Genomic DNA, 15,130 nt, shown 5'->3' with positions numbered 1-15,130 from the left:
TCACAATTTTCAATACTTTCAGTTGTGTGGAAAACAAGAATATTTTCCCATTATGGATTAAAGATTCTATGGGATTTTTCCCAAGTCAAAATCAAAGTACACACACTCAAAATACGTGATGCGTATTATTAGGGAGCATTGGGAACCACATAGTGCATTAAGGGGGTAGGACACCAAATGGGCCAACCTGCAGCACAAGAGGCACCACAGGACATTTTAATTTCCACTGTCTATACTTTTACAAATAAATTCATAAAACTTTAGTCAGCATGACCAGGAAGGATTCAGAATTCACACTCATTGCAGTGGAAGTTCGAAAACACGACGAAGTAATTTTTTTTTTTACATGTGAAATTTCATCATTTTTTTTCACTTACTAATGGCAGCATTTGTTGCTATAGGTACATTTTTCTTCATAAGTAAGATAGACTCTTCGATGAATTTTGCACAGCAAACAAACCATACTTAAAAGTGTATGAAACTCTAGAATTTTCAAAATCTATTAAAAACTGTGGTAAAAATTGAGGTAATTAACTATAAAATTTGTGTTTTTCTAAACATGAAGTTTAAAATATAACAGTTCATTCATTTTTTCATAAATTAAATAAATTCAAGAGTTTCATACACCTGTGAGTATGGTATGTATGCTGTGCAAAATTCATCGAAGAATCTCTCTAACTTGTGAAGAAAAGTGTACCTATAGCAACAAATGCTGCCATTAGTAAGTGGAAAAAATGATGAAATTTTGCACGTAAAAAAATTTGTTATGTTTTCGAACTTCCACTTCGTGGGTGTGAATCCTGAATCCTTCCTGGTGATGCTGACAAAGTTTTATGAATTTATTTGTAAAGTATAGACACTGGAAATTAAAATGTCCTGTGATGCCTTCCTTTCCCACTCTGTCCATTTGACGTCCTATAACTCCCCCCCCCCCCCCCTCCCCCAAACACACGAATGGAAGATTCTTTTATTTTGTTTTGCTTTAGAGTGCAAAAACAACCAAGGTCGTACATACCCTTGTCAGAACCCGAGAACACTGATATGAAAAAGGAGTCAAAAGCAAGTACAAGTTTGAGCCCAATCGATGGGAGGAAAGACAGCTAAGAACAAGGACTTCCTCTTGGATGAAGGGCCACCGAAAACACAGTAGAGACAATTGAGGGCACGAAGTAAAGACTAAATGTACTTTGCCATATTACTACGACAGACAAAAAGTAGAATGTTGTCCTTCGCCATATTGCTACTACAGACGAAAAGTAGAACGCCAACAACACTACGCGCTCCGTTCACTAAAACGGCCGATAACTCAAGATGGCAAACATATATTACAAAGTAAGAGGTTAAAAAAAGGTGTTTGGTCAGGAAATGGTGAACTATCAACAGCTGATGACAATGAGCACTGACAACAATAAGCACAATGTGGTGGGAGATCACCACTTAACAAATGGCTATGGCTAAAACAACAGTACCTAACATGCAACATTGCTAAAATGATTTTCTTGCGGCGAGATGACGATAGGTCGCACCAAGTCACTGGGAGACATTTAATACTGCAGAGCGTATTCCCATAAAGGGAAGACCAGTGGTGATGCCACAGTGACACACAGATTACCTGATAGTATGGAAGAACTAGCAGGCGGAGGTAGCAGCACTGCCAGTAGCCTCATTTCCCATCAGACCAATGTGACCAGGGACCCACAACATCACAGTGGCTCCCTCAAGAGTGAGCAAGTGGGAGCTTTCTTGGACCCATTGCACTATGAGATGGCCTATGTACAGCACAAACAAGCTTTGAAGGGCACTGAGAATCGGAGCTGTGTTCCGGAAACCAATAACAAAAATCGTCTGAGCCAATGATGAAGGCACACCCTACACCACCATCAGACCTACTGCCATCAGTGTACAAAAAGCTATTATTCCTAAGATCCGTGCAAATATCAAGAATTGTACAGCAATATATCGCATCTAGAGTAGTGTCCTAAGGAAGCAAATGAGGTCCAAAGTGAACACCGGCCACCGCACAAAGCCAAAGTTGTGAGAGGTTCACACCCATTGGGAAAGAGGCAGCTAGCACGACATTAAGCTGCCAGAGAAATACTCGGAAATTAACTCCAGGAGGTAACCGAGATGAGAACATGTCAGTATGACTGGTAGTTCGGCAACTCTCAACCAGGCCAGCATAAAAGGCGCCAGTGGCCAAACGGATTCCACAATGGTGGATTGTATTTAGACGGCACAAGATGGACGGACATGTACATGAATGAACAAAGCACTTAGTCTAATTTCCAACAGACAAGGGATCAGTAAAAATAAGAGGAGGGTGGTCCGATCCGCTCCCCATGAAATACCACTTAGGGCATGTAGGACACTGAGGGACAAGGTGAGATATGTGGGAGGACCAAGGAAGTTTTCTATCGGGCATGACCCCCGGAATTTCATAGTTTCAGCAAATGGAAGAGCAACGGGTCCAACATGGAAAGACAGTGGAAGAAACCCATTGCACCACCGGAAATTCATACTAACTCCTTTGTCAGTGGAAAAACGAAAGCCACTGTTGATGCTCCATGAGTAATGATTGAGACATCACTGAAGACACTGCTCAAGGACACAAGTCTGTGAAGAAGTGCAATAGATTGCAAAATCATTGATGAAATGGGAGCCAGAGATGCTGGCGGGAGACAGACAATAATAGGGTTAATGGCTATGGCAAAGAGGATGATGATCAGGACAGAGCCCTGACGGAAGAGAGGTTTAGTTGCTACTGCCCATACTTTGCTTTTAAATCATGTCTAAAAAGTGTCTTTATAGCTGTTAAAAATTAATGATCTTTTGTCTACTATTTCCATTTTGCAAGCTGCTTCCAACAACAGCTCTTAACCAGCAGTATAAGGTGTACAGCACAAACAATACAGACTTTTCATGTATTCAGCTCTTTCAATTACTCTTCTCATAATGCAGTAGCTATCTAATCCATAAAACCAATCTTAGAGTTTCCTACTTTTTGTCACAACCAAAACATTATGAGCAGTGCCTGCATCACAATTATTTCTCTTGCACAGTAATGAAAAACTTGTTTATAACAACAGCAACAAACTGAATTTCTTATTTATTTTGAAGCTTATGCTTCTAAGGGGGTGGTCATTTTTTATAGAATCAACCAGTAAATCCAAAACAAGATGCTACTACAAAATCACGAATTATTGAGCCAAAACAGATGTTTAACTTAGGAAGTCTTATTAGTTTCAGTGGAAAATGGGCCCACACAAAAAATAAGCACTTCAAATGGGCCCACACAAAATAAGCAGCACGTCAAAGAACTCATTTTTTCCAGGAGGAAGTATGTTAGAATACAATGGTGAGAAGTTATATTTTACATCAATATCTGGTTTTTCGATACATGCCAGACAGTTATGTTCACTGATAAATTATTCAAAATCTGAAGCCAATAGGCTAGAAGTACTTTAGAATTTCTCTCTCTTTTATCCCTACTGCCACTATTTTTTGGACATTTAACTAAAATTATTCTGGAAATGTATCCACTTGGCTGTACATTGTTGGCATTGTTTGGTCCTATGGATGTGCATTCTGTCTGAAGGAGCAATGTTTCAAACTTTACAGACACTGTCAAATACATATACTGCACTACTGGTAAAATTATTCTGTTGCAAATTACAGGAGAATGGCACTGTGTTAATAAAAACTGATACTAGGCGAGTGGAGAAAAACTGAAATGGAGTAACATGGTTATGTGGCATCTGCCCTTTTTCCACTGAGGATTTCTTTTTAAAAAGCAAGGAAGATTCTAAACGTTTTCTATGTCTTACGCTATAATGGAAGCTGCAAATGAGACCAATAGTATACAGAAGGGGGCTCATAGACAAAGGGAGCAACAGGAAACTGATTAAATTTTTTTACAGGTGTGATGGACTCCCAAATGATGTGTATAACAAATTGTTCTGTAAGAACCCAACTAAATCTGTAAAACTAAAATGCAAAATTTTTTGAACTTACCCATAGCTTCCACGGCCGCCACCACCACCGCCACCGCCACCACCACCATAACCTCCACCACCACTGCCACCACCACCAGATGAACGGCCTGAAAGAAAGCAGTGTGTTTAGTTATACAAGTTTTCACAACTCAGTTTTATCAACTAAATTACTGAATTTATTTTGGTTATGAGCTACTGGCTTTATGAACTGACCAGAATGGTGGAAGTAGGCTTACAGCCTGATCAGTCTTCACTGACATCAAACACTTCTTAGTCAACCTGTATAACTTTTCTATTAATTTATAACAACTCCCTGACAAAACTATGTTCCCAAGTTAGGAATTGAACCCAAGATCTTGCCTTTCTGTGAAAATGAAGGAAGATTAGGGTTTAATGCACTGTCAACACCGAGATCATCTAAGACAGACCCTTTTGATGAAGTTCGGGAAGTAGGAACCCTGTACTGATGTAATTGTGGTTACAAGGGTGGGTTATGAGTAACACCAGACTGGCTCAGTCTGCAAGAGTATTATCTGCAGAAGACAAGGTTGCAGGTTCAGTTCTCAGTAAGGCACATAAATTTTACATACTACATTGCCAAATGATCAGATCTATTTACATGTTTCACCATTATGTCATCTGCTATTCAGTTGAAATGCTTCCATTTAAATCCACTTTTTTTTCTTTTCACAATAAAATTCATTCAGATGCAAATATGTCATTATGATTTACTGGTTTCATCAAATTAATCTGTGATCTTCAGAAGCTTAGTATAGGTTTAGCAGACGCCAATAGCTTCTTCATAGAAGCATAATGCCATGGCACGGCCAGGAGAGTAAATATTGCTCTTGTTTATCGTAAGCAATGATTGACTTTACCAACGTTCAGTCAAATAATTTTCCTGAGTTAACACATATCTTAGTAATTACACAAAACTTCACATTAACACACCTAACCAAATTTTTTACTGCTTAAGAAAGACTAGTTATAAACTTTGAAGCAAAGCCAACAGAGAATATTTAAAATGTTCATAATAAACAGTTTTCATTGCGAAAACATAGTAGAGAGGCAAACAGATGACACTGGAAACAATCATGTATGTGTAAATCCCATTTTTTCCATCTAGAATCCATTTCCACAGAAGATGGAAAGTTATTCATGCAGCACAAAGTTCTTAATGAAGCAATTTTTTAAGGGACTTTACAGATTCCACATGTCTTACAAGGCAGGAAAAACACAAACTTTTGTAACTCAATACCACTGTTATCAAAAAGTATTATCTCAAAAGGAAGTGCAGGTTACTCAGACCGTAGCAAGATAGATGCCCACTTCTTATGAGGATAAGAGGAGGTTAATACCATGCTTGCAAAACTACTGCTGAAAAGGATTCAAGGGAAGTGTCCTAAACTGCCAGAGAAAGAGGCACATTTCACTGTTTGTTGTAGCATATATGTTACTGGAACTGCAATACCTTTCCTTGCGTATCCAAGAGTAGGTGTGCTGGCATAACCAAAAGTGCATCTGCAAGATCTAGATTCATAGCATATCCCACATGCTAAATGACTGGCATTCAGAATCTAGAACCTTACTGTATCCCAGTCTGAATGACTGGTGATAATTTTGGACCTTACAGGGACTTTTTGGAATGTGGTAAATGTTTCAAAGAAAACTGTTTTAGTTATATTAAATAATTACAATTCACATGACACTCATTTGTGCAATCAAATAGTACATTACAGAGTTTCAAAGATCTGGAATGTAGCACCGGTAAATCTAGTTCTGGTTCATCTGTCAGCAGAGTGGAAGCCTATCTGGTTCCAGATTGTACTATGTCAGTAATTGTGGCTACACCAACCTACTTTCTTAGGCGTCTTCAGATGTAAACCCCTCAGTTAAGATACCTTACTGGAATGAAAATAACTCCCAAATTATTTACTAAGATTGCTACACTCCCCTAAACTAATGGAATGATGTGCCACATCACAATTTGGCATGATAGGTTCACTCTTCTTTGAGAAAGGAAGCATGACCAATTCCAGACATTATGTTTGAAATTTTCTGCAGTCCACAATCGGAGAGATTGTCGAAGCAGAGATATTGGGGGTCTTGTGGCTCCAACAGAAGAGGGCCACAGCCCAACATTCATATGTTGTTTTGAGAGAATTTTTCTAGGCTCTGAGGGTTGATGTAGGTGACCTGTGCAGTCACCAGATTTGAGTATTTGTGACTTTTGGTCATATCTATAGGAAAGGGTGTTTTAACATCACCTCCACATCGATGGAAGGAAAGACAGCTATTGTTAAGCTATGGGAGCCGATTATTAAATACATGAAGGCCATATCCTGCAATACAAATGAGCTGTTCAGAACTTGACAGTTTGTCTCCAAAAGTTTATGCTGCTACAAGCTGCCATCTTGACATTTTAAACTTATAACTCCTCAAAACTGCTGAATTTATTCTGCCACACCCTCTATTAGGGTATTCACCTCACATGGGTCAAGTACTGGCCAAATGTTCTGTCTCTTTGTGAAGATAAGTTGCGTTGTATTCTGTAAGTAAATATGCAGCGACATGTGTGCTCAACTACTTTCCATCATATTTGTTTGAGGCCTGTTGCACACAGTTATATACTGAAAACATTACATTACAGATTATACCATTTTCTTCAAATCAAGTGATGAGTGAATCGAAGACGATTAAGTTTCACTACGATGTAAGTTCATGAGGATCTCTCTTTACAAACAAACAGGAACTGAATGGCATAATACAGGTTCTACAGCTAATAAACATCAAAAACCCAAGACTGGAACTTCCTGGATGAGAATTCCAATTTCTTTACACAGAACTAAGCCACAGGTCCCTATTTCATGCTTAGATGTGCCACTACTGTTATTATTGAAACCTTATGCAAAGAAATAGGTTTCCCCTACAATCTTAACACAATTATGCTCCAATAGCTCTCGACAGATTAAACACTGTTCTCTTACATAATGGCAACAAATACATCAATATTCCGACTTGGGATTGGCAATTAATTGAGCAATCAACTATCCTTGTAATCTATTACGAGTGATCAAATATTTATTTAAAGAGGAATTTATGCAATCTATTACCCTCACAATTAATTATTTCAGTTTTTTTTCTTTTTTTGGTTTGTTGATTTGGGGAAGGGGACCAAACAGCAGGGTCATTGGTCCCATTGGATTAGGGAAGGATAGAGAAGGAAGTCTGCCATGCCCTTTCAAAGTAACCATCCCAACAATTTCCAGAAGCAATTTAGGGAAATTGTGGAAAACCTACATCAGAATGGCCGGACGTGCATCTGAACCATCGTCCTCCCAGATGAGAGTACAATGTGCTAACCACTACACCATCTTTCTGTTTTCTTTCCATTTCTTTTCTTTTTTTTTGTTTTAAAGCCTTGTTGTCTATAGTCTGGTTATGGGAAGAAATCCCAACTATCCCTAGTAATCATTGTGTAATGACACAAATCTGAACACACTGTGATGATGGCTGCCAACATCAGTGATCTAACAGTGGCAAAGTCTTGTATATGTTGATTCAGAAATACATAATGTAACAAAGTGTGTGTGAACATGAACATCCCTATGACATGCTTTTACCAAGCCTAGTTTCCTCTGTCATAAATTATGCCACTGCTGTTAATATCAGCTACTTTGACCCATGAACTGCAAACACAGGACAAAAGTTAGTAAATATTCCCTCTTTCCATGTTCCCTCACCACATGGAGGCCATGTCATTCTTCCTCTACCCCCCACCTGTCTACAATCCAGTATGACTTCCATCTGCAATCAAGCCTTATCACTGTGTTCACTTTTCAATTTATTGTGTGTGGATATGTGCTAAACTAAAATCGTGGAAACCAAGAAATCAACTACAGCATGGATATATTTTGGGAGATGACAAAGGTCTATGTAAATACGTAGATGTCACAACATCACTATTCTTTGTAGGACAAATCTTTTTATCACAAAAAATAATTTTAAGAGAATGCTTAATAGAACTAAAAATAAAAACATATAACAAGTACTCAAATAATCTAATATTAGGGAACAATCAACATGATTAGTCGATTTGTTTAAATAATCACAAAAGTCAACTGATTAAGATGATCATAATCGTCCATCCCCAATTATAAACACACAAGATGGTTACAGAATGATCATTTGCAACTGCTAAACCACATGGAATACCTGTGGGAAAATTTTAGTTGAAGCCAAACTGGTCACGTGATTTAGGAGCTTACAAGGTGGCTAAAATAATATATGCACTTTCACGACTTATAGGATAGCAAGCATAGTGGTGGCACAACAGCTTTAATTAGCCTACAAATGGGTTCATCAGCTGGAAGTAAAAATGAAATACCGACTGTTTCTGATTCATCAAGGCACCAGATTCTGCTTCTAGAAGCGAGGAGCGCCTGAAAAAGTTTTTTCAAGAATTCCAGAGACAAAAATTTTCAGTTTCAATATCAGGTAAGTCCCTAAACGAATTGGCTAATCCATGACAATGCATTCATGAGAAGTATGCTACCTATTATAGAAATGTGTTTAAAGTTTAGTAACGGCAGATAGAGTAACAGCGTAAGTGCTTTCTGAAGACATTGCAGAACTCTGAAAGATACCAAGGGCAGTAAGATGAATGCAAACTTTTAATATCTCAGGACTGATAAGGGAATGTGACCCACACCGAGAAGCAGAGGAGAAAAACCATACATTATTACACTGAATATTGAAGCTGTTTGTAACTTTCCACAATCAAGACTGTTTCATTACTTACCTGTATGTAATTTTTGCATATATTACTATATTAATTTGGTTAGTTGAAGGCATTTTGAAAAGTTTTAACGAACTATGTTATTTAAGAACATGTAAGTTTTGAGGTCAATAAAATTATAAACTTTCAAAGATCCAATGAAACAAAAACCTTAATTACAATGTGTCATTTGTGAACCTATTAGAAGTTTAAAGAACCTGCAATGACTGCATCAACTATGCAATGTTAGAAATGGTCATCCACAAAATTAAAATAGGTTTCTTGATAAACTATTTCTGTATCAAATCAGGATTAGTCCCAATCAGGCTGGATGCAGACTGTGTTCTGCATTTGAAAGCCACGTCAAAGGTCAATGTCCCATTAAGTTTTGTAAAGAGTACTTTATCAGCTCTTCATGGTCAGAAGGAGGTAAGCCATGGTCACACTGAATATTTCACTACCATGCCTTATCCTCTCAATGTCTTTCAAGCACCAAATAACCAAACTTTCAAGGAGTAAAAGTACAATAATTCTGAAAGCTAAGCATTATTGACTCAGCATTTTTAAAATTTCAAGCTCCATAAATGGTTCCAGTAAATTTTTCAAAATCAAGGTAAGCATGTTGTATAGAAACAGAGCTAAAGGAGTACCAGACAAATAACTGTAATACTTCTGCACAGTACGCCAACAGAATAAAAGAGAGCTTTTCAAATAGAGGTTCACTAGCTAGCTGACTACTATTCTTCTCTTGAAACTGGGTTCAAGCCCATCTGCATCTTCTTTGAACTTCTTGATATGCGAAGTAATTAAAATTGCTCTTTGGATAACATATGAATCCTCCAACCTCCCGATAGAACTACACTTCGGAATAATATCAGGACCACAATACTCAAAACAAACTGATGGGAGCTCAAGTACAAACTGGCAACATGCAGTTAACATTGCTAGATTTTTATGAGAAATTTATTTCACAGTAACAATTTTCAGTCTTTCAGACTAGCAGAACAAAGTATCTGTAAGACACTTCTTTGGAGGTACAAATTTATCCACAGTTTTATCAACAATTATGTCTGTGGTAAGCTTTTTCACTCTGTCACATTTAAGAGATCCAATCCTACTGCCAGCCATCACTGCTTTGGACCAACCTGCCAGTGTGTTAATGACCTTAACTCAATGACAAATCCCTGCAGAAACGTGTCACAAACTGCCATTTCACAGTGCTAGATCTTGCTCCAAACATCATTGTTCTCTGGAAATATGACATTACAATGAAGTTGGTGAAGTCCTCGTTTCAAGTGGAATTACCAAATTAAAAAACACAAATCTAGATTTCTCAATGTTGATCTACAAAACATATATAGCTATATGTACAATGGAATAAAAGCTTAAATGACTCAACGACCCCAGATTTGTTTCTACATGGATGATGCGAGATATATTGCAACTTATGTACTGCTCTCTCAATCATGAATGGAACAACAAAAGTACATGGTTTATCATTTGAGATCGGGTACAAGCTTGGGGTTGGATAGACAGAGGAAGAAAACTTGCTCAGCCCTTTCAGAGGAATCACAAACTTACTCTCTCATGGGAAACATGCACGGCAGCACAATAACCCATCAACTATAACAAAATGTTCGAGGTTGGCAAGCAAGTCAAAGGCAAACACTAACAGTAGGACCACTGCATTATCTCCTCTCTACAAACTGTTCTAAAATGGAGAATTTCTCAGTAATTTGAAACAATGACATTATTATTTCATTAAAGAAGCATCTGAAATTTTCAACCTTTCCACGTAAAAATGTTTTTTCTTGAGATTTTCCAGGCAACTACCACTGTCAAATGCAATACTATGTTTTATAATGTACCTCTTCCTACCATACATCAAAAACCTATTTCACTATATGGTAAAGTAGAACTGAGATGGTCCATGTACACCAATTAAAATTTCCTTCAACTGTTGTGCAATTATGCTCTGTAGTAAGATTTCCTGTGCTGCTGCCAAGGCTGAAAGCCTGTGGACTGCAATACAATAACTTCATCGACCCTCACACAGAGAAAAACGCCAGTAGCAGGAGTATGCAAAACATTGCCCGAAGTTCAGAGTTTTGTAGGTATTCACTATTATCACATAGGTTCATGGGATTTAACAGTGGCAGTTTCAGAGTTAATTATTATCTAGTATTTGCATATAGAAAGCACAGCATTACTGCAGACTTGACAGCGAAATCCACCTGAAGAGGAGTTTACAGGTGATTAAATGTACTTAAGTTCAGAGATTAGCCCTACCTCCTCCATAACTTCCACCTCCACCTCCGTAACTGCTGCCACCGCCCCCACTTCCACCATAACCACCACTTCCACCACCAGATGGCTGGTTGTAACCACTGGACTGCTGGCTGTAATTGGGATACTGCACACCCCCACCACTTCCTCCTCCACTTCCACTTCCTGCACTGTCATAAGGGGGCGGCTGTGAACCATAGCCACCTTGCTGGTAACCACCTCCACCACTGCCTCCACCGCCTGGTTGGGAAGCCGGTCCTGAACCATATCCCCCTGATTGGTCATAAGACGGATAGCTGCCACCTGTAACATCATCAGATGCAGAAGCTACAAACTGTTCTCACCATCTGGCTGTATGAAAATTGTGCTAAGCTTTTATCTAAGTGGAATCAAATTACAAAGTGAATCAACTTCCAGGAAGAAACATGCAACTGAATTACTGCTCCTAATTAACAGAAGAACCCACATAACAGCCACAACTTTAAAAATGTTTTCATTCAATCCAATATGTCAGCAACAGGAAGTAAATTGAAAAGCTGGTGAGAATCCTGAAACACACCTCTGTCAGAGGAGTTAATTGTTCAAAGACTAATAATTTCACTGCCAAGGAACTGAGGCAGTTACCAAGAAGTAAAATTTTTGCAACAGAGGAAGGGGTCACTGGAACGATCTGTTTCTTAACACATGCAGAAAACCAGGAATGTGTCTGGTTCAAACAGTTTAACTCAATACTAACTGCACAACACAAATCTCCAAAAAACACCTCCTCCCACCAAAAAAGTGCAGACACAATGCACTGAAGACACACAAATCAACTAGTGGAAACAATTACAGGGACAAAATAAAAATGTGCTAATGCAAAAGCAACTGCAGAAATGATGGATTACCTGAAGCTTCTGACAGTGTTTCACCAACTCACAATCATAGCCATCTTTCAACCTAACAGATCTCTACAGACATCTATACTACAGTTCAAAGTTGCCACACCAAATTCATTGGTTTCGCCAACTTCCAAGCAAATAGCCATTTCGCAACCTAACCTAGACTTCGGGATATGCTATATAGTCTGTCAGCACAAACTATATTTCAAAAAGTAATACAAACACAAAAGAAATATTATTCACATTTTATTGTCTTTCTGTATTCACACGACATCATTACATTACGGGACATCTGGGTATTGGTTAAGTTCAGCTGATCCGACATAACCAAACATCCTGCAACATTAATCACCTCATATTATTTACTGTGGAACCAATAATATCAGTTTCAAAACGTATTGTTATGAATTCTGCCACTTCATATATGTTGTATGCTACAAGTAAAGTGAAGGCAATACAGATGTTTACATTAATATCATCATAAGATAAAATTTTTAGCATCTGAAAGTGGAAGTGAAGGCTATGTAATACAGTGGGCAAATAAAAAATGTTCAGAGGTAGCAGGTTTGTAAAGTTTCCTCGCACAGCAATGTCCTTACAAAGATTTAAGATCTGAGGAACAGCAAATATTTATTTTCAGCAACTGGTTTCATGTCTAGCAGTGTTTTGCAGCACCAACTCTGACTCCGTGTGAAACCCTTTGTCCACCGTGTCTGTATATTATTCTGGACAGGTATACAGCAGTAAGTTGCAATCCCATTGGTTTTTCACTATTCTCGCATATCCAGATTTTATGCTACATATATATAGCCACCTTCAGAGCATTTGAATGAGTTATAATCTAATGAACTCCATGCACTACATGTCACCATATGACTTTATTGGTGTACAGGCACCAGAAAACTTTTACATTTCATCTGCAGCAATTAATAGAAACACGAGATTCTATCCATGAATGTTTACGCTAATTAAATTATTGTCTTATTCTGCAAACAGGTAAGAGACAACACCTCCATACCAGTACAGAGTAGCAACCACTTTTGTTAAATATTAAACCCATTCAGCAAACGAGTCTAAAGATTTCATGTGGTAAGTATTTGCAAGGCACTAGTTCATTGAGGCAGCTATTTCCATATCTTGTATGCCAATGTGATGACAAAATTGGGTCTGCTGACTGTACAGCATCATATTTGCCACATCAACCCTGTATCGTACCAGGTGGTTATAATTAATGTGCAGCTACTCACGGAGCTCCTATGTGGGTTGTAAGTATTGTATGACAACAAGACTGTAGATATGCTAACACATTCATGGGGAACCCGTATCCAGTGGAAAAAATTAGTTCTAATTTTGACCACCAGATGCATCTCAGGCATTGTTCATCACATTTGTTTTGTGGATGCAGTATGTCATCAATGTCTCCAGTGATCATATTGAACAAATTGTTTAGGTGCCAGTTAATAATAAAATTAACATTATGCCTTTCTCACTTGTTTGACCTATTCTGCCCTCATCACATTCCTAATCAACTAGGTATGGAAACTTTTCTATACACCTCTCACATTCACAGTGCCGGATTTGCACCTGGAGGCCAAAACTGGAACTAATTGTTTTCCAACATGAATCAGTTCCACCTTACCCAAACAGTATATCTACCAAGTTTTGCTGCCATTCAATAATTATAGCCCACACTGGACCTCTGTGAGTAGCTGCTCTTTAATTATAACCACTCTGAATTTTGAATCATTAGAAACCTACCTGCCAGTTGTTTCTGTAAGAATAAGAGATACAACTAGCAGCACTTAATGGTCCTATTCGGAGAGTATGTAACCGCAAATATTGTTAATCGAGGTCCAAGAATATCAATCCTGTTCCCAGATACGTGAGTGGCTCGAAGTCTTCTTAAGTGATAGAACCCTGTACGTTGTCCTTGACAGTGAGTTCATTAGATACAAAGGTATTGCCACGTTGCCCCATGGAAATGTGATTGGGGTATTCTTACTCTCTGTGTACATAAATGATATGGACATGGTAAATGGCAATTTGCAACTGTTCACTGACAACACTGTGGTGCACAGGAAGATGTTGTCGTTAAGGGACTGTAGGATGATTGACAGAATTTCTAATTTGTGTGACAAATGGCAGCTTGCTCTAAATGCAGCAACATGTAAGTGATTGTTGGTGAGTAGGAAAAACACTCTTGCAATGTTAGAATACAACATTACTACTGTGCTACTTGACAGTAACATTAATTATCTAGGTGTAACGTATCAAAGTGTTATGAAATGAAGCACATAAAGGTAGTAGGTAATGCAAATAGCAGACTTTGGTTTATTGGAAGAATTTTAGAAAAATTTAGCTTATCTATAAAGGAGACAGTGTAAGAAACTCTAGTGTGACCCATTCTTTAGTATTGCTAGAGGTGTAGGAGATCCTATCAGGTCGACTAAAGGAAGAGATCAAAGAAATTCAGAGGTGGGATGCTGGATTTGTCACTGGTAGGTGTGACCAGCACACAAGTATTACAGAGAAGCTTTGTAAATTCAAATGGAAATCCCTGGAGGGAAGATGGCTTCATTTTGCTAAGCACAATTGAGAAAATTTAAAGACCAGTATTTGTAGGCAGTTCAAAATGATGCTACATATTTCACACAAGGACCACAAAGATAAGAGAAATTAGAGCTCATAAAGAGGCATATGGATAGTCTTATTTACTTGCTCCATTTGTTGGTGAAACAGAAAAGGAAATGAGAAATACAGTGATACAAGGTACCCCAAACACACACTATGCAGTGGCTGCAGCGTACATATGCAGATGTAGAATTTTTTACAATTTTCAACAGTCAGAAATTTTGCCGTATTTGTGTAAATTAGGAAAAAGCAGCAAACAATGCAAACCACATTTCTCAATTATCCTTTGCTCATAGCAAAGCACATGCAGATTGCCCAGGGATATAAAAATGACACAGACATCATGAATACTCTTAAAATCAGTTACACCCTGCCAAAAAAGTAACCAGGTGGGATAAAGATGTCAGTTAACTGTAAATAGCTAGTAGGATGTCACGTTCATTTTAAAGAAATCTTAAGATTTGTGCAACCTTATTCCACACTAAGAAAAATCAAGGATTGAATTACAATATTACGAAAAGAATAGATCGCTACTCACCATATAGCGGAGATGTTGAGTGGCA

The 15,130-nt window shown here is 38.1% G+C and overlaps 1 protein-coding gene across 1 annotated transcript in view; it reads right to left on the bottom strand.

The window, feature by feature from the left end:
• LOC124789599 (RNA-binding protein cabeza) overlaps positions 1-15,130 on the bottom strand; it is a 75,742-nt gene that overhangs the window by 34,332 nt on the left and 26,280 nt on the right. Inside the window, exons 3-4 of the mRNA XM_047257009.1 lie at positions 11,059-11,358; positions 4,012-4,099 (exon numbers count right to left, since the gene is read on the bottom strand). Of these exons, the coding sequence (XP_047112965.1) occupies positions 4,012-4,099; positions 11,059-11,358 (388 nt within the window). The remainder of the gene's footprint in view (positions 1-4,011; positions 4,100-11,058; positions 11,359-15,130) is intronic.

This window comes from Schistocerca piceifrons, chromosome 3 (assembly GCF_021461385.2).
Source record: "Schistocerca piceifrons isolate TAMUIC-IGC-003096 chromosome 3, iqSchPice1.1, whole genome shotgun sequence".
Lineage (NCBI taxonomy): Eukaryota > Metazoa > Arthropoda > Insecta > Orthoptera > Acrididae > Schistocerca > Schistocerca piceifrons.
This window is presented reverse-complemented; position numbering and strand designations above follow the sequence as displayed.